At 47.6% G+C, this 25,925-nt stretch overlaps 5 protein-coding genes and 2 long non-coding RNA genes across 10 annotated transcripts in view; 4 read left to right on the plus strand and 3 right to left on the minus strand.

Moving 5' to 3' along the window:
* LOC6593530 overlaps window positions 1-9,058 on the plus strand; it is a 45,758-nt gene extending 36,700 nt beyond the window's left edge. For both annotated transcript variants that reach the window (XM_026987884.1, XM_026987885.1), the window contains 7 exons: window positions 46-5,367; window positions 5,437-5,812; window positions 5,870-5,995; window positions 6,140-6,235; window positions 6,646-8,033; window positions 8,094-8,204; window positions 8,270-9,058. In XM_026987884.1, the coding sequence (XP_026843685.1) occupies window positions 46-5,367; window positions 5,437-5,812; window positions 5,870-5,995; window positions 6,140-6,235; window positions 6,646-8,033; window positions 8,094-8,204; window positions 8,270-8,301 (7,451 nt within the window). In that variant the 3' untranslated portion in view covers window positions 8,302-9,058. The remainder of the gene's footprint in view (window positions 1-45; window positions 5,368-5,436; window positions 5,813-5,869; window positions 5,996-6,139; window positions 6,236-6,645; window positions 8,034-8,093; window positions 8,205-8,269) is intronic.
* An 804-nt stretch (window positions 9,059-9,862) lies between these two features.
* Window positions 9,863-10,407, plus strand: LOC113565563. Its single transcript, XR_003408675.1, has 4 exons — window positions 9,863-9,888; window positions 9,951-10,006; window positions 10,065-10,203; window positions 10,262-10,407. It is a non-coding gene; the product is annotated as an uncharacterized LOC113565563 (long non-coding RNA).
* An 874-nt stretch (window positions 10,408-11,281) lies between these two features.
* LOC6604030 (sushi, von Willebrand factor type A, EGF and pentraxin domain-containing protein 1) lies at window positions 11,282-15,205 on the plus strand. Its single transcript, XM_026987356.1, has 8 exons — window positions 11,282-11,374; window positions 11,682-12,003; window positions 12,073-12,448; window positions 12,506-12,631; window positions 12,769-12,864; window positions 13,274-14,661; window positions 14,722-14,832; window positions 14,896-15,205. The coding sequence occupies exons 1-8, from the start codon at window positions 11,282-11,284 to the stop codon at window positions 14,925-14,927; spliced, it is 2,544 nt and encodes an 847-aa protein (XP_026843157.1). The 3' UTR covers window positions 14,928-15,205.
* Window positions 15,206-16,235: 1,030 nt separating this feature from the next.
* LOC113565540 lies at window positions 16,236-17,019 on the plus strand. Of its 2 annotated transcripts, XR_003408658.1 has the most exons (4): window positions 16,475-16,500; window positions 16,563-16,618; window positions 16,677-16,815; window positions 16,874-17,019. It is a non-coding gene; the product is annotated as an uncharacterized LOC113565540 (long non-coding RNA). The 2 variants fall into 2 exon arrangements; XR_003408659.1 differs by lacking the exons at window positions 16,475-16,500; window positions 16,563-16,618 and adding an exon at window positions 16,236-16,247.
* A 1,433-nt stretch (window positions 17,020-18,452) lies between these two features.
* On the minus strand, window positions 18,453-21,985 carry LOC6593529 (titin). Of its 2 annotated transcripts, none has more exons than XM_026987921.1 (3): window positions 21,867-21,985; window positions 19,502-21,809; window positions 18,453-19,433 (listed from the first exon to the last, which is right to left on the minus strand). In XM_026987921.1, the coding sequence occupies exons 2-3, from the start codon at window positions 21,798-21,800 to the stop codon at window positions 18,571-18,573; spliced, it is 3,162 nt and encodes a 1,053-aa protein (XP_026843722.1). In that variant the 5' UTR covers window positions 21,801-21,809; window positions 21,867-21,985; the 3' UTR covers window positions 18,453-18,570. The 2 variants fall into 2 exon arrangements, with proteins under 2 accessions (XP_026843722.1, XP_026843721.1); XM_026987920.1 differs by having other exon boundaries at window positions 18,453-19,436; window positions 21,867-21,984.
* Window positions 21,986-22,416: 431 nt separating this feature from the next.
* Window positions 22,417-23,015, minus strand: LOC113565533. The gene is made up of 2 exons (XM_026987829.1): window positions 22,896-23,015; window positions 22,417-22,843 (listed from the first exon to the last, which is right to left on the minus strand). Exon 2 carries the CDS (start codon window positions 22,832-22,834, stop codon window positions 22,508-22,510), a length of 327 nt encoding a protein of 108 aa, XP_026843630.1. The 5' UTR covers window positions 22,835-22,843; window positions 22,896-23,015; the 3' UTR covers window positions 22,417-22,507.
* Window positions 23,016-23,467: 452 nt separating this feature from the next.
* LOC113565421 (cartilage oligomeric matrix protein-like) lies at window positions 23,468-25,839 on the minus strand (the record flags this gene model as incomplete). The annotated part of the gene is made up of 4 exons (XM_026987357.1): window positions 23,468-23,651; window positions 23,743-23,876; window positions 23,943-25,426; window positions 25,486-25,839. Coding segments are annotated over 4 exons (2,043 nt in total), but the record flags the coding sequence as incomplete, so codon positions are not given.
* Between the last annotated feature and the right edge of the window lie 86 nt (window positions 25,840-25,925).

Raw genomic sequence — 25,925 nt, forward strand, 5'->3', positions numbered from 1 at the left:
AAGGTATTTTGACTCTTATTAAACGAATTTCCCTTTTTTTTACAGATGCCAAATGCGTGTCCCTGCCCGATGATAAGCTGGAGGGTCTGACTGTGGCCCGTCCTGATCCCGAGTCTGTGCTGGTGCCCTTCCGCGATAACGTGACCATTACGTGTGGGTCGGCAGGACGTCAGTTGCGTGCCACCGCCTCCTCGGGCTTCAGGCAGTGCGTGTACGATCCTAAACCGGGTCTGCCCGACTACTGGCTGTCGGGCATGCAGCCCTCTTGCCCGCGCGTCGACTGCTATCCGCCCATGCCCACGCCCGGAGCGGAATACGGACAGTTTGTGGACACCCGTTTCCAGAGCAGCTTCTTCTTTGGCTGCCAGAACACCTTCAAGCTGGCCGGACAGACGGGCCGTCACGACAATGTCGTGCGCTGCGGTGCCGAGGGCATCTGGGACTTTGGCGATCTCCGGTGCGAGGGCCCCGTGTGCGAGGACCCAGGCAGACCGGCCGATGGTCGACAGATTGCACGCAGTTACGAGCAGTCCTCGGAGGTCTACTTTGGCTGCAATCGTCCTGGTTATATCCTGATTAACCCACGGCCCATCACGTGCATACGCGAGCCAGAGTGCAAGGTCATCAAACCTCTGGGATTGAGCTCTGGCAGGATACCCGATTCGGCCATCAATGCCACATCGGAGCGCCCGAACTACGAGGCCAAGAATATACGCCTGAACTCTGCCACCGGATGGTGCGGCAAGCAGGAGGCCTTCACGTACGTGAGCGTCGATCTGGGACAGATCTATCGCGTCAAGGCCATCCTAGTGAAGGGCGTGGTGACCAACGACATTGTGGGTCGCCCCACGGAGATCCGTTTCTTCTACAAGCAGTCGGAGAGCGAGAATTACGTGGTGTATTTCCCCAACTTTAACCTAACGATGCGCGACCCAGGAAACTACGGAGAACTGGCCATGATCACGCTGCCCAAGTACGTCCAGGCGCGCTTTGTGATCCTCGGAATCGTCAGCTACATGGACAACGCGTGCCTGAAGTTCGAGCTGATGGGCTGCGAGGAGCCAAAGAACGAGCCTTTGTTGGGCTACGACTATGGATACTCGCCCTGTGTGGACAATGAGCCACCGATCTTCCAGAACTGCCCCCAGCAGCCGATTGTGGTGCGTCGCGACGAGAACGGCGGTGTGCTGCCCGTGAACTTTACCGAGCCCACGGCCGTGGATAACTCCGGGTCGATAGCCAGGCTGGAGATCAAGCCGCAGAACTTCCGCTCGCCCAGCTACATCTTCAAGGATACGGTGGTCAAGTATGTGGCCTTTGATTACGATGGCAACGTGGCCATCTGTGAGATCAACATCACAGTCCCGGACGTGACTCCTCCATTGCTGCAGTGTCCCCAGAGCTATGTCATCGAGCTGGTGGACCGTCAGGATAGCTACAATGTGAACTTCAACGACACGCGCAAGCGGATCAAGGTGTCGGACGAAACAGGAGAGGTGCGTCTGCAGTTTACGCCCGAGCGGGCCGTGATCAAAATAGGAAACTTCGAGAACGTCACAGTGACGGCCACGGATAAGTTCAACAATCGTGCCAGCTGTCATTTCCAGGTCTCTGTGCAGGCCTCACCCTGTGTGGATTGGGAGCTGCAGCCGCCAGCCAACGGAGCCATCAATTGTTTGCCCGGAGACCGAGGACTCGAGTGCATAGCCACCTGCAAGCCTGGCTTCCGCTTCACAGACGGCGAGCCTTTGAAGACGTTCTCCTGTGAGACCTCACGCCTCTGGCGGCCCACTTCGGTGGTGCCCGATTGTGTCTCCGAGAACACCGAACAGGCTGCCTATCATGTGACGGCCACTATTACCTATCGCGCCAACGGTGCCGTGGCCCAGTCCTGTCTTGGACAGTACCAGGATGTGCTCTCGCAGCATTACACCGGACTGAATGCCCTGCTCTCGCAGCGCTGTTCGGCGGTGAATGTGAACATGAACGTGACGTTCATCAAGTCGGTGCCCATGCTGCTGGAGGAGAACGTGGTCAAGATGGACTTCATCCTATCCATCCTGCCAGCGGTGCGTCAGCCCCAGCTGTACGACCTGTGCGGATCCACCCTGAATCTGATCTTTGACCTGAGTGTGCCGTATGCCAGTGCCGTAATCGATTCCCTGCTGAACATCTCCAACATTGGCAATCAGTGTCCACCGCTGCGTGCCCTGAAGTCGCAGATTTCGCGAGGATTCAACTGCAATGTGGGGGAGGTCCTGAATATGGACACCAGCGATGTGCCACGCTGTCTGCACTGTCCGGCCGGCACCTATGTGTCCGAGGGTCAGAACAGCTGCACCTACTGCCCCCGAGGCTACTACCAGAATCGCGATCGCCAGGGCACGTGTCTGCGCTGTCCGGCCGGTACCTACACCAAGGAGGAGGGCTCCAAGTCCTTGAATGATTGCATACCCGTCTGTGGATATGGTACCTACTCGCCCACTGGCCTCGTGCCGTGTCTGGAGTGCCCGCGCAACTCTTTCACCGCCGAACCCCCAACGGGTGGCTTCAAGGATTGTCAGGCCTGTGCGGCACAGACCTTCACGTACCAGCCAGCCGCCTCGAACAAGGATATGTGCCGCGCCAAGTGTGCAGCCGGCACCTACTCCGCAACGGGTCTGGCGCCATGCTCGCCCTGTCCCCTGCATCACTACCAGAGCGCTGCCGGATCCCAGAGCTGCAACGAGTGTCCCAGTAACATGAGAACGGACGCCGCCGGCTCCAAGGGAAGGGAGCAGTGCAAGCCCGTGGTCTGTGGAGAGGGAGCCTGCCAGCACGGAGGATTGTGTGTGCCCATGGGCCACGACATCCAGTGCTTCTGCCCGGCTGGATTCTCGGGACGTCGCTGCGAACAGGACATTGACGAGTGCGCCTCGCAGCCCTGCTTCAATGGCGGCCAGTGCAAGGACCTGCCACAGGGATATCGCTGCGAGTGCCCCGCCGGATATTCGGGCATCAATTGCCAGGAGGAGGCCAGCGACTGCGGCAACGACACCTGCCCCGCCCGTGCCATGTGCAAGAACGAGCCCGGCTTCAAGAATGTGACCTGCCTGTGCCGCAGCGGCTACACGGGCGACCAGTGCGACGTCACCATCGATCCTTGTACGGCCAACGGCAATCCCTGTGGGAACGGAGCCAGCTGCCAGGCACTGCAGCAGGGACGCTACAAGTGCGAGTGTCTGCCGGGCTGGGAGGGACTCCACTGCGAGCAGAACATCAACGATTGTGCGGAGAATCCCTGCCTGCTGGGCGCCAACTGCACGGACCTGGTCAACGACTTCCAATGCGCCTGTCCGCCCGGCTTTACGGGCAAACGCTGCGAGCAGAAGATCGACCTGTGCCTGTCCGAACCCTGCAAACACGGCACCTGCGTGGACCGACTGTTCGATCACGAGTGCGTCTGCCATCCCGGCTGGACGGGTGCCGCCTGCGAGGTTAATATCGACGACTGCGAGAACCGACCCTGCGCCAACGACGGCATCTGTGTGGACCTCGTGGATGGCTACAGCTGCAACTGCGAGCCTGGATACACGGGCAAGAATTGCCAGCACACGATCGACGATTGCGCTTCGAATCCGTGCCAGCATGGAGCCACCTGTGTGGATCAGATCGATGGCTTTACGTGCAAGTGCCGTCCCGGCTACGTGGGTCTCAGCTGCGAGGCGGAGATCGATGAGTGCCTCAGCGATCCGTGCAATCCCGTGGGCACCGAACGCTGCCTGGATCTGGACAACAAGTACGAGTGCGTCTGCCGCGATGGCTTCAAGGGCATTCTCTGCGAGACGGATATCGATGACTGCGAGGCCCAGCCCTGCCTCAACAACGGCATCTGCCGCGATCGTGTCGGTGGCTTCGAGTGCGGCTGTGAGCCCGGATGGAGCGGCATGCGCTGCGAGCAGCAGGTCACGACCTGCAGCCTCCAGGCGCCATGCCAGAACGATGCGAGCTGCATTGACCTGTTCCAGGACTACTTCTGTGTGTGCCCCAGCGGCACCGATGGCAAGAACTGCGAGACGGCACCCGAACGCTGCATCGGCGATCCGTGCATGCACGGCGGCAAGTGCCAGGACTTTGGCTCCGGCCTGAACTGCAGCTGTCCGGCGGATTACTCCGGCATTGGCTGCCAGTACGAGTACGATGCCTGCGAGGAGCATGTCTGCCAGAACGGTGCCACCTGTGTGGACAATGGCGCTGGCTATAGCTGCCAGTGTCCCGCGGGCTTTACGGGCCGCAATTGCGAACAGGACATTGCCGACTGCAAGGACAACTCGTGTCCGCCTGGGGCTAGCTGTGTGGACCTCACCAACGGCTTCTACTGCCAGTGCCCCTTCAACATGACCGGCGATGATTGCCGCAAGGCCATCCAAGTGGACTACGATCTGTACTTCAGCGATCCCTCGAGGTCTACGGCCGCCCAGGTGGTGCCCTTCGCCACGGGCGGAGCCAACAGCTTGACGGTGGCCATGTGGGTGCAATTCGCCCAGAAGGACGACCCCGGCATCTTCTTTTCGCTGTACGGAGTGGAATCCGCACGCATGACGCAACACCGTCGCCTCCTGCTGCAGGCCCACTCCAGTGGCGTGCAGGTCTCGCTGTTTGAGGACCAATCCGATGCCTTCCTGAGCTTCGGCGAGTACACCTCCGTCAACGATGGACAGTGGCATCATGTGGCTGTCGTCTGGGACGGCGTCAGCGGGCAGCTGCAGCTCATCACCGAAGGATTGATTGCCAGCAAAATGGAGTACGGCGCTGGAGGAGCCCTCCCTGGGTATCTCTGGTCGGTTCTGGGTCGTCCACAGCCCTATGGCGGCGTCAGCCATGAGTTGGCCTACTCAGATGCCGGCTTCCAGGGCACCGTGACCAAGACCCAGGTGTGGGCCCGCGCCCTCGACATCACCTCAGAGATCCAGAAGCAAGTGCGCGACTGTCGCTCGGAACCAGTACTCTATCCCGGTCTTATTCTCAATTGGGCCGGCTATGAGGTCACCTCCGGGGGCGTGGAGCGGAATGTACCCTCGCTGTGCGGACAACGCAAGTGTCCTGTCGGCTATACCGGCGGCAATTGCCAGCAGCTGGTTGTGGACAAGGAGCCACCAGTCGTCGAGCACTGCCCTGGCGATCTGTGGGTCATAGCCAAGAACGGTTCGGCCGTCGTCACCTGGGATGAGCCACACTTCAGCGACAATATTGGCGTCACGAAGATCTACGAACGCAATGGACATCGCTCGGGCACGACCCTCCTCTGGGGCACCTACGATATCACCTACATTGCCTCCGATGCGGCTGGCAATACGGCTTCCTGCAGCTTTAAGGTTTCGCTGTTGAGTAAGTATCCACCACAAAATATCCTGCTTTTGAATATCATTTATTTAAATCTGAAATTGATTTGTTTAGCTGACTTCTGCCCTGCCTTGGCTGATCCCGTGGGTGGCTCGCAGGTCTGCAAGGACTGGGGCGCAGGCGGACAGTTCAAGGTGTGTGAGATTGCCTGCAATGCTGGTCTACGCTTCTCCGAACAAGTGCCCGAATTCTACACCTGCGGAGCCGAGGGCTTCTGGCGTCCCACGCGCGAACCCTCGATGCCTCTGGTCTATCCATCCTGCTCGCCCTCGAAGCCCGCGCAGCGTGTGTTCCGCATCAAGATGCTCTTCCCCTCGGATGTGCTGTGCAACAAGGCGGGACAGGCAGTGCTGCGGCAGAAGGTGACGAACTCTGTGAATGGATTGAACAGGGACTGGAACTTCTGCTCGTATGCCATCGAGGGAACGAGGTTTGTTTTTGCATGAAAGAAAGCTTTGATATCGAATTAATCTTTGTTTTTCGATAGAGAGTGCAAGGACATTCAGATCGATGTCAAGTGCGATCATTACAGAGGGGCGCAGAACAATCGCGTGCGTCGCCAGGCCAAGGACGGCGGTGTCTATGTGATGGAGGCGGAACTGCCGGTGGTCAAGTAAGTAGAGCCCCAAAAGAGAGACCCTCAGTGGTCCAGCATGTCGTGTTTTATATATATATTTTGTGTGTACTTCCTGTGTATATGTTATATGTTATATGTTTTATGTATTGTATTTGTTCGTTAACCCACAAAAACTTACAGCGATGAGGATGACGATCTGGCATTGACGGGTCGCCAGGGACGCCAACAAACTGGCGGTGATACATACACCCTGGAGATAGCCTTCCCGGCTGTAAAGTATGTCCATGTCCTTAGCATTCCATTCGTTTTGCGGTTCATGCACCCCGATATATCTGCCCAGCACCAATCCACCAAAAAAACCAAACCAATCGCCATGCAAAAACACTTTCTAATGCTTTTTCTAATACCATACTACATGTCTATGCGTGCTAACACCACTCGATGTGGGTTTCTCTTGGTTTATTTAAGGAATAGACGAAAAATATTACTTGCACAAAGATATTTCAATAGAAAACCATGGATATCTGAAGGTTTATCTATCTGTTGCTCAAATCAAGTAATATTTATCTCATAAACTTTAACTAGAGTCCGAGAAATCCACCATTAAGATTAATTGTATTAATATACAAATGAAAATCCCTTAAAAACCCACGTAGTAACTTGTAATTTTCCTGCTGCCTCTTTAGCGATCCTGTGGTCCATACATCGACGGGCGAACGCTCGAGTGTCAAGCAGCTGTTGGAGAAACTCATCCTCGAGGACGATCAGTTTGCCGTGCAGGAGATCCTGCCCAACACAGTGCCCGATCCGGCCTCCCTGGAGCTCGGCTCGGAGTATGCCTGTCCCGTGGGTCAGGTGGTGATGATACCCGACTGTGTGCCCTGTGCCATTGGCACCTACTACGACAGTGCCAACAAGACGTGTATTGCCTGTGCGCGCGGCACCTATCAGTCGGAGGCGGGCCAGCAGCAGTGCAGCAAGTGTCCGGTGATTGCAGGACGTCCTGGAGTCACGGCTGGACCTGGAGCCCGGTCGGCGGCCGACTGCAAGGAACGCTGTCCGGCTGGCAAGTATTTCGATGCGGAGACAGGTCTGTGCCGCTCATGCGGCCATGGATTCTATCAGTCGAACGAGGGAGCCTTTGGCTGCGATCTGTGCGGCCTGGGTCAGACCACCCGCTCCACGGAGGCGACCTCGCGCAAGGAGTGCCGCGACGAGTGCAGCTCTGGCCAGCAGCTCGGCGCCGATGGTCGCTGCGAGCCCTGCCCGCGCGGAACCTATCGCCTGCAGGGCGTACAGCCCTCGTGCGCCGCCTGTCCCCTGGGACGCACCACACCCAAGGTGGGTGCCAGTTCCGTGGAGGAGTGCACCCTGCCTGTTTGCTCGCCCGGAACCTATCTGAATGCCACCCTCAATATGTGCATTGAGTGCAGGAAGGGCTTCTATCAGTCCGAGTCGCAGCAGACCGCCTGCATCCAGTGCCCGCCCAATCACAGCACCAAGATCACCGGCGCCACCTCCAAGAGCGAATGCACCAATCCCTGCGAGCACATAGCCGAGGGCAAGCCCCACTGCGATGCGAATGCCTACTGCATCATGGTACCAGAGACCTCGGACTTCAAGTGCGAGTGCAAGCCGGGCTTCAATGGCACGGGCATGGCCTGCACGGATGTGTGCGACGGCTTCTGCGAGAACTCGGGCGCCTGTGTCAAGGACCTGAAGGGTACACCCTCTTGCCGTTGCGTCGGCTCCTTCACCGGACCCCATTGCGCCGAGCGTTCGGAGTTTGCGTACATCGCCGGCGGCATTGCCGGTGCGGTGATCTTCATTATCATCATTGTCCTGCTCATTTGGATGATATGCGTGCGCTCGACGAAGCGCCGTGATCCAAAGAAGATGCTAACACCCGCCATCGATCAAACGGGCTCCCAGGTGAACTTCTACTATGGCGCCCACACACCTTACGCGGAGTCCATAGCCCCCTCGCACCACAGCACCTATGCGCACTACTACGACGACGAGGAGGATGGCTGGGAGATGCCCAATTTCTACAACGAAACGTATATGAAGGATGGTATGCGATAGAATTGTTTTCCATCACAGTTTTCCTCGAACTAAAATTGATTTTGTGCAGGTCTGCATGGGGGCAAGATGAGCACATTGGCCAGGTCGAATGCCTCGCTTTATGGAACTAAAGAAGACTTATACGATCGACTGAAACGTCATGCCTACACGGGCAAGAAGGGTATGTACTTATTTTCTTATTTCTTACCTTTAAATATTCATTTTTGTTGTTGTTTTTTTTTGCAGAAAAGAGTGATAGTGATAGCGAAGTGCAGTAAACAATAAACAACGAAAGCATATGTAATTAAAAGCTGCTTTAATGTAAAATGTGGTCATAAAAAAATATAACAAAAAATACACACACACACACACAGACAGATCAAGGGAATGTTCCAACACTGCCCCCCAAAATACTCATTGGAGGGAGAGCCTTGCATTGAATCAACGTAATTGCTGTGAACAAAATCATCTATCGAATCCGAGTCCAAATGTCAGCCAATAACAGCAGCAATTACGTGGCTTAATGCCAGGCTTTAAGAGAGAGAGAGAGAGCTGCTCGAAACGAAGCGCAAAGAGAAATCTGAAATCTTAAATAAGTAAAACTCCAATATGTGCTCTTTAGGTATGCAAACTAAATGAAATTAAGTCGAACTTATATGCATAAATTAACATAATATAATAAAGAAATTATATTGTTTTAATCTTAAGTATTATTTACCTATACCACAACACAACTCGGATCGAAAATCATATTTGCTTGACAGACAAGCCACCAAATTGCAATACATACTTACTATATACTTATATGCTATACTATATACATTTAAATATAGATTTTTCCAACCAATATAGGATTGTGTGTCCAAAACTTGTTGAACAAATTCCGCGAGTGCTGTAAAAAGCAAATCAAATATAGTCGTTATTTTGTAATTTAATAAAAACAAAAATCAATTTAATTATTATGTATGTATGTATGACAATTAATTTTATGAAATTCTCTTGTATAAAATAAAAACAACAACAAATGAAACTATTTGAAGTCAGTGCTTTTATTTCGCACCAAAATTTCGGCAGTATAAGCCCTATGGATGCTATATCTCCCTAATTATATGATATAAATCGATCAGTAACACACAACTTTCTACCCGAATGCCTTGTTTTCTTTTTTTATTAAATATATGTATCCCAAAAAAAACAGAATCAAGCAACCCAAGCCCAACGAAACCCCAGTTGTCAAATTCGTGAACGTGTGAGAATACTGAAAAAGTATCAGTGTTATTCGGAGTGGCAACGAGTTCACAGCTCGGTAAAAAATAAATTCTAAAATTTTGTAGTTTTTTTTCGGCAATATTTTTTTGACTAGAGATTAAGAATAAAGTGATATTTTTTTAAAACTAATTTAAGCAAAAAGTGAAAAACACAATCAACAAACAAAAGACAGTGAAAAGAAAACAACAAAAATGCTCGGTTCGTAAGAAAGTTTTTAGTTCCGGTTCGAGTAATAAGTTCACTATATTTACCTATCTTCCTTAGAAGAATAAAACAACAATCAATCAACACCTCCTACTCACGTTCAGCATTAAACAATAATCAAAAAAAAACCGCGAAAAATGTTTGTTACGAAACTATTTATTAGTCCAGTTACGTGGGAATACTGAAAAAGTATCAGTGTTATTCGTGGGGCAGAGAATTCACAGCTCGGTAAAAAAAAAATTCTAAATTTTTTATTTTTTTTTCGGCAATATTTATTTGACTAGAGATTAAGAATAAAGTGCAATTTTTTTACAACTAATTTAAGCAAAAAGTGAAAAACACAATCAACAAACAAAAGACAGTGAAAAGAAAACAACAATTATGCTCGTTTCGTAAGAAAGTATTTAGATCCGGTTCGAGTAATAAGTTCACTATATCTACCTATCTTCCTTAGAAAAATAATAAATGCAACAATTAACAGCTCAACACCAATCAAATACCGCGAAAAATGTTTGTTTGTTACGAAACTATTTATAAGTCCAGTTAACAATATCTACCGATCCAACAGACTCTGGGGTCTCACTTTAGATGGCAGTAGGTTTTCCTCGGGGTCCAATGGATGCTGGATCATAGACGACTAATACAACAAATCAATCAACACCTCCCGTTCAGCATTAAACAATAATAAAAAAAAAACTGCGAAAAAGGTTTGTTTGGTACGAAACTATTTATTTGTCCTGTTAACAATATCTACCGATCCAACAGACACTATGGAGTTGTTCCCACAGCTGGCAGGAGGTCGTCCTTGGAGTCTAACGGATGTACAATAGGATACACGGTCAAACACGTGCGATAAAACACTACACTATATTTTGATACTAATAATTATATATTTTTATACCAAAAACAAATTGATTGTCAACTTATTTCATAGAGAATTGGGGGGGATTATAGATTTATAAATTATATGCCTGAAGGGCTATGATATTTCACTATTTTTTTGATTGATTCTGACGGAAAATCCAGTGCCCAGTGTCCAAATCCAAATCAAAAATCGGTGCTCTTGTCTCAAAAACTAAACCAAAAGTCCCACTTGTAAAGCTGATTTGCATGTACTTAATGCATATATACATACATATCTACATATGTACACACATATCTACATATGTACAGAGTGTTTACTAAACACAATTCCGACAATATTGAAAGTTTACGACGGACGAAGACTCGGGAACTTGAGAATTACAATTGGAATTTCATTTTGAATAAGAATTGCCAATCCAATGTCTTAAGCATTAGGAGAGAGCGTGGAAGAGGAGCAGAAAAGAATACCATTTCCAATTCTCCTCTCTCCCAGTTCCAGCTTCCATTTGCACGCGCTTACAATCAGCTCCGCGTTATTTACCCGGTTTCGGGTCGCGAAAAGCGGAAAAATTGTGTAAACAATTCAGAATATATTGTCACGTAATGAGTTTTAGTGTAGGGCGCTGAAAATATGAAAAATCCTGTCTTTAAAGTGTTAAATTTATGAAAATAAGCGTGCGTCGATTGAGAGCGTGAGAATGTAAACAATGGAATGGCAGAAAAATTGCATATCGCGATATATCGTAGCTAAATACTATGTGTAAGCATTATTATTTGATTCATTTATTAATTTTTCGTATGTAAATAAGCCCTGGGTCGCATGCGTGTCACAGGTGTCTTGCATTTTGTTTTCTTTCGGCCACGCGGTCTTTTTGTTTGTACATATGTATGTATGTGTGTGTGTGTGCGAAAAAAGCGTAAATGGCGCAGTCGCTGTCCCTAAAGGAGAGAGCGAAGAGGAAAGAGCGAGTTCTAAGCTTCCTGCGCAAAATTCGCTCTTGTACCAAGTTTCAAGTGGGGTGGGGCGTTCCAAATGTTTGTGAAAGTGTGTGATTCTCTCTCGTTAAGTGTGTGCCACGCACGTGAGCAGATTATGCAAATTATCCTCGAGCCTATACCAATATTCTAAATAACATTTTGATGACGGGATGCAACAAGAAAATGCCGGCATTGATTGTAAATATAAATAGGCTTGTTTTTTTTTATTTTATTTTTTGTTTTATCGCTTCTTGAGCGAGTCCTTTTTTTAGATTTAAGAAAGTTTTACTAGGCGTATTTCTTTAAATTTTTAAATTTTTAATTCACCTCCGGGGGCGTGGAGCGGAATGTACCCTCGCTGTGCGGACAACGCAAGTGTCCTGTGGGCTATACCGGCGGCAATTGCCAGCAGCTGGTTGTGGACAAGGAGCCACCAGTCGTCGAGCACTGCCCTGGCGATCTGTGGGTCATAGCCAAGAACGGTTCGGCCGTCGTCACCTGGGATGAGCCACACTTCAGCGACAATATTGGCGTCACGAAGATCTACGAACGCAATGGACATCGCTCGGGCACGACCCTCCTCTGGGGCACCTACGATATCACCTACATTGCCTCCGATGCGGCTGGCAATACGGCTTCCTGCAGCTTTAAGGTTTCGCTGTTGAGTAAGTATCCACCACAAAATATCCTGCTTTTGAATATCATTTATTTAAATCTGAAATTGATTTGTTTAGCTGACTTCTGCCCTGCCTTGGCTGATCCCGTGGGTGGCTCGCAGGTCTGCAAGGACTGGGGCGCAGGCGGACAGTTCAAGGTGTGTGAGATTGCCTGCAATGCTGGTCTACGCTTCTCCGAACAAGTGCCCGAATTCTACACCTGCGGAGCCGAGGGCTTCTGGCGTCCCACGCGCGAACCCTCGATGCCTCTGGTCTATCCATCCTGCTCGCCCTCGAAGCCCGCGCAGCGTGTGTTCCGCATCAAGATGCTCTTCCCCTCGGATGTGCTGTGCAACAAGGCGGGACAGGCAGTGCTGCGGCAGAAGGTGACGAACTCTGTGAATGGATTGAACAGGGACTGGAACTTCTGCTCGTATGCCATCGAGGGAACGAGGTTTGTTTTTGCATGAAAGAAAGCTTTGATATCGAATTAATCTTTGTTTTTCGATAGAGAGTGCAAGGACATTCAGATCGATGTCAAGTGCGATCATTACAGAGGGGCGCAGAACAATCGCGTGCGTCGCCAGGCCAAGGACGGCGGTGTCTATGTGATGGAGGCGGAACTGCCGGTGGTCAAGTAAGTAGAGCCCCAAAAGAGAGACCCTCAGTGGTCCAGCATGTCGTGTTTTATATATATATTTTGTGTGTACTTCCTGTGTATATGTTATATGTTTTATGTATTGTATTTGTTCGTTAACCCACAAAAACTTACAGCGATGAGGATGACGATCTGGCATTGACGGGTCGCCAGGGACGCCAACAAACTGGCGGTGATACATACACCCTGGAGATAGCCTTCCCGGCTGTAAAGTATGTCCATGTCCTTAGCATTCCATTCGTTTTGCGGTTCATGCACCCCGATATATCTGCCCAGCACCAATCCACCAAAAAAACCAAACCAATCGCCATGCAAAAACACTTTCTAATGCTTTTTCTAATACCATACTACATGTCTATGCGTGCTAACACCACTCGATGTGGGTTTCTCTTGGTTTATTTAAGGAATAGACGAAAAATATTACTTGCACAAAGATATTTCAATAGAAATCATGGATATCTGAAGGTTTATCTATCTGTTGCTCAAATCAAGTAATATTTATCTCATAAACTTTAACTAGAGTCCGAGAAATCCACCATTAAGATTAATTGTATTAATATACAAATGAAAATCCCTTAAAAACCCACGTAGTAACTTGTAATTTTCCTGCTGCCTCTTTAGCGATCCTGTGGTCCATACATCGACGGGCGAACGCTCGAGTGTCAAGCAGCTGTTGGAGAAACTCATCCTCGAGGACGATCAGTTTGCCGTGCAGGAGATCCTGCCCAACACAGTGCCCGATCCGGCCTCCCTGGAGCTCGGCTCGGAGTATGCCTGTCCCGTGGGTCAGGTGGTGATGATACCCGACTGTGTGCCCTGTGCCATTGGCACCTACTACGACAGTGCCAACAAGACGTGTATTGCCTGTGCGCGCGGCACCTATCAGTCGGAGGCGGGCCAGCAGCAGTGCAGCAAGTGTCCGGTGATTGCAGGACGTCCTGGAGTCACGGCTGGACCTGGAGCCCGGTCGGCGGCCGACTGCAAGGAACGCTGTCCGGCTGGCAAGTATTTCGATGCGGAGACAGGTCTGTGCCGCTCATGCGGCCATGGATTCTATCAGTCGAACGAGGGAGCCTTTGGCTGCGATCTGTGCGGCCTGGGTCAGACCACCCGCTCCACGGAGGCGACCTCGCGCAAGGAGTGCCGCGACGAGTGCAGCTCTGGCCAGCAGCTCGGCGCCGATGGTCGCTGCGAGCCCTGCCCGCGCGGAACCTATCGCCTGCAGGGCGTACAGCCCTCGTGCGCCGCCTGTCCCCTGGGACGCACCACACCCAAGGTGGGTGCCAGTTCCGTGGAGGAGTGCACCCTGCCTGTTTGCTCGCCCGGAACCTATCTGAATGCCACCCTCAATATGTGCATTGAGTGCAGGAAGGGCTTCTATCAGTCCGAGTCGCAGCAGACCGCCTGCATCCAGTGCCCGCCCAATCACAGCACCAAGATCACCGGCGCCACCTCCAAGAGCGAATGCACCAATCCCTGCGAGCACATAGCCGAGGGCAAGCCCCACTGCGATGCGAATGCCTACTGCATCATGGTACCAGAGACCTCGGACTTCAAGTGCGAGTGCAAGCCGGGCTTCAATGGCACGGGCATGGCCTGCACGGATGTGTGCGACGGCTTCTGCGAGAACTCGGGCGCCTGTGTCAAGGACCTGAAGGGTACACCCTCTTGCCGTTGCGTCGGCTCCTTCACCGGACCCCATTGCGCCGAGCGTTCGGAGTTTGCGTACATCGCCGGCGGCATTGCCGGTGCGGTGATCTTCATTATCATCATTGTCCTGCTCATTTGGATGATATGCGTGCGCTCGACGAAGCGCCGTGATCCAAAGAAGATGCTAACACCCGCCATCGATCAAACGGGCTCCCAGGTGAACTTCTACTATGGCGCCCACACACCTTACGCGGAGTCCATAGCCCCCTCGCACCACAGCACCTATGCGCACTACTACGACGACGAGGAGGATGGCTGGGAGATGCCCAATTTCTACAACGAAACGTATATGAAGGATGGTATGCGATAGAATTGTTTTCCATCACAGTTTTCCTCGAACTAAAATTGATTTTGTGCAGGTCTGCATGGGGGCAAGATGAGCACATTGGCCAGGTCGAATGCCTCGCTTTATGGAACTAAAGAAGACTTATACGATCGACTGAAACGTCATGCCTACACGGGCAAGAAGGGTATGTACTTATTTCCTTATTTCTTACCTTTAAATATTCATTTTTTTTTGTTTTTTTTTGCAGAAAAGAGTGATAGTGATAGCGAAGTTCAGTAAACAATAAACAACGAAAGCATATGTAATTAAAAGCTGCTTTAATGTAAAATGTGGTCATAAAAAAATATAACAAAAAATACACACACACACACACAGACAGATCAAGGGAATGTTCCAACACTGCCCCCCAAAATACTCATTGGAGGGAGAGCCTTGCATTGAATCAACGTAATTGCTGTGAACAAAATCATCTATCGAATCCGAGTCCAAATGTCAGCCAATAACAGCAGCAATTACGTGGCTTAATGCCAGGCTCGAAGAGAGAGAGAGCTGCTCGAAACGAAACGCAAAGAGAAATCTGAAATCTTAAATAAGTAAAACTCCAATATGTGCTCTTTAGGTATGCAAACTAAATGAAATTAAGTCGAACTTATTAACATAATATAATAAAGAAATTATATTGTTTTAATCTTAAGTATTATTTACCTATACCACAACACAACTCGGATCGAAAATCATCTTTGCTTGACAGACAAGCCACCAAATTGCAATACATACTTACTATATACTTATATGCTATACTATATACATTTAAATATAGATTTTTCCAACCAATATAGGATTGTGTGTCCAAAACTTGTTGAACAAATTCCGCGAGTGCTGTAAAAAGCAAATCAAATATAGTCGTTATTTTGTAATTTAATAAAAACAAAAATCAATTTAATTATTATGTATGTATGTATGACAATTAATTTTATGAAATTCTCTTGTATAAAATAAAAACAACAACAAATGAAACTATTTGAAGTCAGTGCTTTTATTTCGCACCAAAATTTCGGCAGTATAAGCCCTATGGATGCTATATCTCCCTAATTATATGATATAAATCGATCAGTAACACACAACTTTCTACCCGAATGCCTTGTTTTCTTTTTTTATTAAATATATGTATCCCAAAAAAAACAGAATCAAGCAACCCAAGCCCAACGAAACCCCAGTTGTCAAATTCGTGAACGTGTGAGAATACTGAAAAAGTATCAGTGTTATTCGGAGTGGCAACGAGTTCACAGCTCGGTAAAAAATAAATTCTAAAATTTTGTAGTTTTTTTTCGGCAATATTTTTTTGACTAGAGATTAAGAATAAAGTGATATTTTTTTAAAACTAATTTAAGCAAAAAGTGAAAAACACAATCAACAAACAAAAGACAGTGAAAAGAAAACAACAAAAATGCTCGGTTCGTAAGAAAGTTTTTAGTTCCGGTTCGAGTAATAAGTTCACTATATTTACCTATCTTCCTTAGAAGAATAAAACAACAATCAATCAACACCTCCTACTCACGTTCAGCATTAAACAATAATCAAAAAAAAACCGCGAAAAATGTTTGTTACGAAACTATTTATTAGTCCAGTTACGTGGGAATACTGAAAAAGTATCAGTGTTATTCGTGGGGCAGAGAATTCACAGCTCGGTAAAAAAAAAATTCTAAATTTTTTATTTTTTTTTCGGCAATATTTATTTGACTAGAGATTAAGAATAAAGTACAATTTTTTTACAACTAATTTAAGCAAAAAGTGAAAAACACAATCAACAAACAAAAGACAGTGAAAAGAAAACAACAATTATGCTCGTTTCGTAAGAAAGTATTTAGATCCGGTTCGAGTAATAAGTTCACTATATCTACCTATCTTCCTTAGAAAAATAATAAATGCAACAATTAACAGCTCAACACCAATCAAATACCGCGAAAAATGTTTGTTTGTTACGAAACTATTTATAAGTCCAGTTAACAATATCTACCGATCCAACAGACTCTGGGGTCTCACTTTAGATGGCAGTAGGTTTTCCTCGGGGTCCAATGGATGCTGGATCATAGACGACTAATACAACAAATCAATCAACACCTCCCGTTCAGCATTAAACAATAATCAAAAAAAAACTGCGAAAAAGGTTTGTTTGGTACGAAACTATTTATTTGTCCTGTTAACAATATCTACCGATCCAACAGACACTATGGAGTTGTTCCCACAGCTGGCAGGAGGTCGTCCTTGGAGTCTAACGGATGTACAATAGGATACACGGTCAAACACGTGCGATAAAACACTACACTATATTTTGATACTAATAATTATATATTTTTATACCAAAAACAAATTGATTGTCAACTTATTTCATAGAGAATTGGGGGGGATTATAGATTTATAAATTATATGCCTGAAGGGCTATGATATTTCACTATTTTTTTGATTGATTCTGACGGAAAATCCAGTGCCCAGTGTCCAAATCCAAATCAAAAATCGGTGCTCTTGTCTCAAAAACTAAACCAAAAGTCCCACTTGTAAAGCTGATTTGCATGTACTTAATGCATATATACATACATATCTACATATGTACACACATATCTACATATGTACAGAGTGTTTACTAAACACAATTCCGACAATATTGAAAGTTTACGACGGACGAAGACTCGGGAACTTGAGAATTACAATTGGAATTTCATTTTGAATAAGAATTGCCAATCCAATGTCTTAAGCATTAGGAGAGAGCGTGGAAGAGGAGCAGAAAAGAATACCATTTCCAATTCTCCTCTCTCCCAGTTCCAGCTTCCATTTGCACGCGCTTACAATCAGCTCCGCGTTATTTACCCGGTTTCGGGTCGCGAAAAGCGGAAAAATTGTGTAAACAATTCAGAATATATTGTCACGTAATGAGTTTTAGTGTAGGGCGCTGAAAATATGAAAAATCCTGTCTTTAAAGTGTTAAATTTATGAAAATAAGCGTGCGTCGATTGAGAGCGTGAGAATGTAAACAATGGAATGGCAGAAAAATTGCATATCGCGATATATCGTAGCTAAATACTATGTGTAAGCATTATTATTTGATTTATATATTTATATGTAAATAAGCTCTGGGTCGCATGCGTGTCATAGGTGTCTTGCATTTTGCTTTCTTTCGGCCACGCGGTCTTTTTGTTTGTACATATGTATGTATGTGTGTGTGTGCGAAAAAGCGTAAATGGCGCAGTCGCTGTCCCTAAAGGAGAGAGCGAGTTCTAAGCTTCCCGCGCAAAATTCGCTCTTGTACCAAGTTTCAAATGTTTGTGAAAGTGTGTGATTGTCTCTCGTTAAGTGTGTGCCACGAACGTGAGCAAATTATGCAAATTATCCTCGAGCCTATACCAATATTCTAAATAACATTTTGATGACGGGATGCAACAAGAAAATGCCGGCATTGATTGTAAATATAAATAGGCTTGTCTTTTTCTTTTATTTTTTGTTTTATCGCTTCTTGAGCGGTTTTACTTATCAGCAGTTTCTGACTTTTCGTCCTTTTTTTAGATTTAAGAAAGTTTTCTAAGCGTATTTCTTTGAATTTTTAACGCATACATATGCATTTCAGCACACGATAGCTTAAGCTATCGGAATCGTTTACTATCAGTGTTGATCAATACCTGATTATTTTGGCGCCATCTAGCGGAATACAAGGTCTCAATGCAACACTGCTATAGTTTGGCGCGATGATTTTAAATTACAAATTGATACTTGCAATGGGTTTTATTTGAATGAATATTTATTTTGAAATATAATTTAATTTAGCAACTCAACAACAATGCGTTGTGCGATTTTGTAACGCTTGATCTAGGAATATTGTATTTGCACTTTTTGGATTTTTGTCTTTTTTTCATTTTCAATTATTGTGCGCCTAAAACTTGCGGAAGTAGATCATCAACAAAAATGCCGTGCCGACCAGCGCAAGTGGTATACAGTCCATCGGAATCGTGTAAGCCCGCAGCTGATTCAGGAGCTGGCGAAAGCGATTCAACGTCTTGCTGAATAGCTGGTTCGTCTCCTCATCCCCGACATTTTCCACCTGTTCAGCCGGTGCTTCCTCTATCTCCAAGGCGCTGCGGTGGGTATTATCCTCCTGCTCAACCGGAACTACTTCGTCTGGGTTCACATCGCTGGGCATCAGATGGCGCAGTATACCGTGCGCCATATATCCTTCCAAAGCTCTAAGCCCAGCCATCCCCAACAAGGGGCTGTGGCTACGGCTCCCAGTTTCCATCTCGTGGAACGTAGTAGATAGTAGATCCTCATCCTTGTCTTGCTGTTCTTCCTGGATGTCTGGGATCTCTTTTTCTTGATGGATAGTGTTGGGTAGTGTCTCGTCGGGTTGCTCGTTTTGCAGCTTGATGATCTCTTCCACTAGCTTCTTGATTTGCTCGCCATTTTTCTCATCATCCAACGTCTGCATGAACTCTTCAAGCAGCCCTGTTCTAGACGTGGAAGTACTAGGTAGAATTTCGTCAATTTTCTTCTCTTGTAGCTCTGCCCGAGGAGATCCTTCCACTGCATTCGCATTGAACTGCAGTTGGTCGTGGTGCTGATTCTGTTCCAGCTCTTTGGTCCCTTCCACCAACGTCGCCTGGGAATCCTCAAGTGGCGCTTCATGCATCTCCTCTTCTGCTGTGGAAAGAACATTTGTAGGAATCACAGCAGACTGCCCCTCCTCCGCCAGAGGTTCCTGTTTGGCTTCCGCGGTCTCCGACGCGAGTGCAAGCTCTTCTGCTGTATTGGAAGGAGAAGATGGTATGGCTCATCAAACTGCTGGTGTTTCAGCTCATGTTGCTCACCTTCTGCTGCTACCTGCAACGTGACGGTTAGATCCTGCTCCTCTTGTGGCTCCTCTTGAATCTCCTCTATTGTTCCGGATATCGATGGCACCACCTCGACCGGTATATCTTCTGGCAGCTCCTGTGGCATTGTGTCCTCTACTGACTTGTCCTGCTCTTTTTGTGGTGCCTCTATAATATTTTCCACTGTATTGTAGGTAGGTAGGTATTGTAGAACCTCCTCATGTTGCTTCTGTTCCACTGACTGTACAGATACTGCTAGAGCCTGGCCATGTGGCTCTTCTAGCACATCGACTACTATCTCTTCCGGAAGCTCCTTTGTGTTTATATCTTCAATTGGCTCTTCGGTTGATTCCAGCTCCTGTGGCTCCTGTAGCTTCTCTTTGAGGGGCACCGACATCGAAGGTAGCACTTTGTCTTCTATATCTTCCAATGGCTTAGACGTGGTCTGTAGACCATCTGCATTTTGATGAGATTGTTGTTCCATGGTCTGTACTTTCATTGTCAACGTAAGAGGAGTAGAACGTAGGATTCTTTCGATTCTTTCAAAATTTTCTCTTAAAAATCGTTCATCGTCAGTTTCTGATACTGGATTCGTTTCAGTTTTAAGCTGGTCTTCCACTGCTTCAATGGCCAGTTCTTTGACTGGCTCTGCTATCTCTTCTTTCAGTTCTTCAACTGGCTGTTCGGTGGATTCAAGCTCCTGTGGTTCCTGTAGCTTCTCTTTGACTGGAATTGACATCGATGATGGCACTTTGTCCTCTTTATTGTCCACCAATGGCTTGGACGTGGGCTGCAGACCATCTTCATTTCGATCAGATTGCTGATCCGTGGTCTTTTCTTTCATTGTCTTCTTGGGAGAAGTAGGCGGACGTAGGACACTTGCGATTTTTTCAATATTCTCCCTCACATATCGTTGTTCTTCAGTTTCTGAGACTGGACTTGTTTCGGTTTTGAGCTCTTTCGGCTCCTGCTTTTCCGATGTTTCTTCGACTGGCACTGATATTGCTGGATGTACATCGACCGCTATCTTTTCTTCCAGTTCTTCAGCTGGCCCTTCGGTAGATTCTAGTTCCTGTGGCTCTTGTAGCTCCTCTATATTGCCTTCCAATGGCTTAGACGTGGTCTGTAGACCATCTTCATTTTGAGAAGATTGCTGTTTTGTGGTCTGTTCTTCCATTGTCTTCTTGGGAGAAGTAGGCGGACGTAGGACACTTGCGATTTTTTCAATATTCTCCCTCACATATCGTTGTTCTTCAGTTTCTGAGACTGGACTTGTTTCGGTTTTGAGCTCTTTCGGCTCCTGCTTTTCCGATGTTTCTTCGACTGCCACTGATATTGATGGATGCACATCGACTGCTATCTTTTCTTGCAGTTCTGCAACTGAGTTTTCGGTAGATTCTGGTTCCTGTAGCTCCTCTATATCTTCATTTTGATGAGATTCCTGTTTTGTGGTCTGTTCTTCCATTGTCTTCTTGGGAGACGTAGGAATTAAGATACTTGATATTTTTTCAAAATTCTCTCTCACATAGCGTTGATTCTCAGTTTCGGAGACTGGATTCGTATCGGCTTGGAGCTTTTTTGGTTTCTGCTCTTCCGATGATCCAATGGCCAGTTCTTGGAGCTGTCCGTACACTTTTACCTTCATAGCTGCCACCTGTTGATTGTGCGAGTTCTGGGGTTCCTCTTGGAGTTCTTTTAGATTTTCCTGAACCATTTGCCCAACGGGTGCCACGAGCAATTCTTTTAGCGGCGTCAATGACTCTGGCAGCAGTTGGTGCACCTTTTCTATTACAGCGGTCCCCACCTCCTTCTCGAGTTCCGTGAAAGACGACGCGGCATTATCACTGGTATTGATGGTGCTATCCCCATCACTGTCGAAGATGTTTAGATCCGCCTCCATCTCGGCCACAGCATTCTGGAGAGCTCTCAGGGACTCTTGCTCCGCTTGGCCGATCCCGGCCAGGCCACTCGACGAGCCAACCAACGAGGGCACACTGTCCTCCATTGAGTTGTCCATTCCAATGCCGGAATCGTCGGTTGGTGGGCCGGGACTGGGGGCAATGCTTTCCTTGCTACAGTTCCCGGCCGGAGCCTCCTTATTCAAGGATGGCTTCTTATACTGGCGTGGCTTCGAATAGCTAAAGCTATAGCTGGCTTTGGGCACAGGAATACGAGTGGACTTGCGTATAGATGATGAAGTACCCTTGCCCGCATCTTTAACGGCACCCAACGCTTTGGCAGCTACTTCCTCCTTGACCTCCACGGATGAAGTCGCGTTCACTGCGACATTAGCCATTGTCGTTAACTATTTTTGATTTAATTAATATTAAATATTCATTTTAGGTTTTTTTCACTGACTTACACGGAACGAGACTACTTTCTTATGGCCGCCTGGGGTCGATTGAAGGCAATGAATTTTACTAGCCCAAATAGATCGAATGGAAATATTTTTTACACCGCAGTTGCTCTGTGTTTTTTATGCTTATTTTGTTTTAGGAATTATTTTGTGTCGAAAATTTTCAGTACTGCTGTGTGGGCTTTGAATGTTAAATCCCACTGCCGACTGGGTTCAAACGATGTTAGTAAATGACAATTATTCTCATGGCCTACCCTGCCGAAAGAATACTTTGCAAAATTGCTTCATGGTTGGTTTTTTTTTATATAAATTTAATTTTTGTAGCCACTAGTTCAGTCACATATTATACAATTAGGGTGTTTTTAAGGTTTTTGCCTTTTCAGTGTTGCGAAACGTATATTCTATATTGCCTGGCCCTGCGTTCAATGCTGCAAAACGATAATGGAGTCAAATTTAATGAAATTTTTCTTTTTGGCTGACATTTGATCTATCTTTTATGAAAAAGTGTAAAAAAAATGCAATAAAATCGGTTTTTATTTATTAAACTCCGATTCCATTAGGTTTTACATAGATTTACGTAGTTTATTTTGTTAAAATTGATGGCGGAAGTCTGTAAATTCTGCAACTCAATTTTAAGCTTTAGATGATCAGCCAACCAACGAGAACACACTGTCATCAGCTGACTTATCCAAGCCAATGCCGGAATCATCGGCGAGTGGGCCGGGACTGAGGCCGATACTGTCCTTGCTAGCATCTCCTGCCGAGACCTCCTTCTTCAAGAGTGTCCTCTTATACTTGCGTGGCTTCACATAGCTGTAGCTATAGCTGGCTTTGGGCACAGGAATACGGCTGGCCTTGCGTACGGAAGCGGCGTTGGGCTTAGATATCACTGCATTCATGGTATTGGCGTCTACTTCCTCGTTGGCCTGCTCGGCTGGAGGAGTCGCTCTCAGTTTACTACTGATTATTCCCATCGTGGTTATCTATAAATTTGGATTTTAAGTTTTAGCACATTTGATTTTGGGACCTACTTACGCGAAACGACCGGACGGGTAAGAGAGTGTATTTTGCTGACCCAACTAAATCGAATTGAATTCTTTTTGACACCGTAGTTTCCCTGTGATTTTTCTCGTTTTTTTTTTGTTTTAGGAACTAATTTTTGTGAAAAATTACCCGAGCTGTTGTGTGGCTGAACCCTGAATGTTGTATGCCACTTCCGAGAAAAATTCTTGCCACTTCAAAGAATAATTCTCATGGCCTACTTGGCAGGAGAATATTTGCCAATTTGTTCAGGGCTGCAGTATAAAATCCGTTTTTTAAAATAAAATTTGATTTTATTACAAATTATTTAATTAATAGTTTTTATAGCCGTAGTATTTAAATATTTAACTTAATCTTAGCTTTTAATTCCTTTAAATTAAATTAAATTGTGGCTTTTTAATGTTTTGGCCATACTAGTATGCGCAACGCTATTTCCTTGTTTTCTGACACTGATTTTAGTGTTCTAAAATGATATGAGAGTCGTTAGATCTGTTTTCTGGAATTATTGTAAAAAATGCAGTACAAAAACGAGCATCTAGTTATTAACTTTCGACTCTGTCGAACACTCTTTTATTAAGCATAGATTGCATTAGGTTTTACATAGATTTTACGTAGTTAATTTGTAATTTGGTTAAAATTCATGGCAGATAAGCTTTGTTTATGGCTGGTGAAAGGCCCATTAGTTCTGCAACTCCACTTTCAGCTTCAGATGGTCGGACAGATCCTTGTAGATCAAAGGGTCAACGTGGTCTGTTGTTGATGGAAGGGAGAAACGAGAAACGAAACACAAATCAAAGTCAAATGATGCCATGACAGAACATTTTGAAGGCCTACTACTCACTGTTGCATTTGTACTTCAGATTCGACCATATAATCATCTCCTGGGAGAAACAGAACACGCCCAGACGTCCGCCCTTGAGCGTGGAATCGTAGACGTTGCCCGAGTCGATGACCAAACTCTGGCCCTCGTACATTCTGTGGGAAGAAAAGATGAATTAGCAATCGAAAGGCAATGCTGCAGGCCTGGAGGCAATCACTCACTGCAATCGTATCAGACCAATCGCTGGACGATGGACAAGGGACCAGCGATAGGAGGTCTTCTCCTTCCAGGCCACATTCCTGGGATCCTTCCACAGCAGACGCGCCTGCCCTGGAGTGTCACTGTCGCGCCACAAACTATTTCTCATCATGGAACCAGGGCCCGTGTGGCTATCAATGAGCTTGATCTGAATGCCCGGCTCCGCAGAAGCAATGAATGGCTTCGACTCCCAGTATGTCTGTGAGCCCTTCTTCCACTGGACCACATAGAACTTGTGATTGCTCTGGTAGCTGAAGATGAAGCCCGCATAGTCGTCGTCCGTGTCATCGTTCACATAGAAAGTGCCCTCAAAGTCGACGCCGCCGAAGGCATCGTCGCCCACGACAAGACCGGGATCAGAGTTGAGGGTCTGGACAATCTCTGTGCCATTGGCATGGACCACCCAATTGGGATCCAGCTGGGACTCGCCCTCGGGATCCAGGCGCACAGCACGTATGGATCGAAAGTCCGTGTGATGGATCATCGAATTGTTGGGACAATTGTCGATGATGTTTGGTATACCATCCACGTCCTCGTCCTCCTCGCAGATGTCGCCCTTGCCGTTCCGATTGAAGTCCAGCTGCTTGGGATTCTTGGCCAGGGGACAGTTGTCCCTGTAGTTGGGAATGCCGTCGCCATCGATGTCATCGTCGCAGGCATCGCCCTTGCCATCGCCATCCGTGTCCAGCTGGTCGGAGTTGCTCACCATCGGGCAGTTGTCCTCCGAGTCCTGGATGCCATCGTCGTCGCCATCGATGCCACTGTCGCAGGCATCGCCCACCAGATCCATGTCGCGATCCTCCTGCATGGGATTGGGTATAGTGGGGCAATTGTCGCAGACATCGCCCACCCCGTCGTTGTCCACATCCGACTGATTGGGATTCCGCAGCAGCGGACAGTTGTCCACCTCGTTCGGTATGGAATCGTTGTCTATGTCCTCGTCGCAGGCATTGCCCACACCATCCCCATCGGCGTCCAGTTGCCGGGGATTGAACTTGTGTCCACAATTGTCGCACACATCGCCCACCCCATCCCCGTCCGCGTCCAGCTGCTCGGTGTTGTAGGCCAGCGGACAATTGTCCTTGTTGTTCTGCACCTGATCCCCGTCGGCATCATCGTCGCAGCCGTCGCCATGGCCATCCAGATCGGCATCCTCCTGTCCGGAATTGGGCAGATCCGGGCAATTGTCGCGCTGGCAGTGGAGCTCGGGACAGGCCAGCGATTGGTCGGGCCAGCCATCCAGATCCCGATCCTGGCCACAGACCAGGCCATTGCCCGCCCAGCCAACGGTGCAGCGGCACTGATAGTGCACGCTGTCGGAGTACACGCAGACGGCGTTCCTGTCACAGATGCGTCCATCCGGACAGACAGACACCGAGGACCTGTCCAGACAGCTGTAGGTGCCATTGGTCACAAAACCATCATTGCATTGGCATCTGTACGAGCCCTGGAGAAGGAGGATAATGTGGATGACAAAATACTCCCAAAAACCTGTCCATCACTTACAATCTCATTGATGCAGGTGGCATGAAGCGGACAACTAAAGTAGCCCGACTGGCACTCGTCGGTGTCCAGGCAGGTCTGCTTCCTGTAGTCCACCGATAGATGGTCCGCGAAATAGCCATGAGCATGGATGCCATCAAAGCCGGACGGACAGGGCGCACACTTGAAGCCCGGATTGAGATTGGTGCAGACAGTCAGTTCATCGCAGGGCTGATAGATGGCACACTCGTCCACATCTCTGCAGCTGGTGCCGTTTATCTGGTGACCCTTCGGACAGGAGATGCATTGGAAGTAGGGCGGAAAGCCCAGACGCAGGCACTGGGCACCTGAGTCGATCAAGAGAGAGAGAGGGGGAGAGAAATGAGATGAGATGAGAGCTGAGATAGTTTAAAGATTGAAGATGTGATGGAAAGTATTTGTTATCTGGATGAAGAGTGAGTTTT

Source organism: Drosophila persimilis, unplaced genomic scaffold (assembly GCF_003286085.1).
Source record: "Drosophila persimilis strain 14011-0111.01,24,50 unplaced genomic scaffold, DperRS2 tig00000124-arrow-pilon, whole genome shotgun sequence".
In the NCBI taxonomy this organism is placed as follows: Eukaryota; Metazoa; Arthropoda; class Insecta; order Diptera; family Drosophilidae; genus Drosophila; species Drosophila persimilis.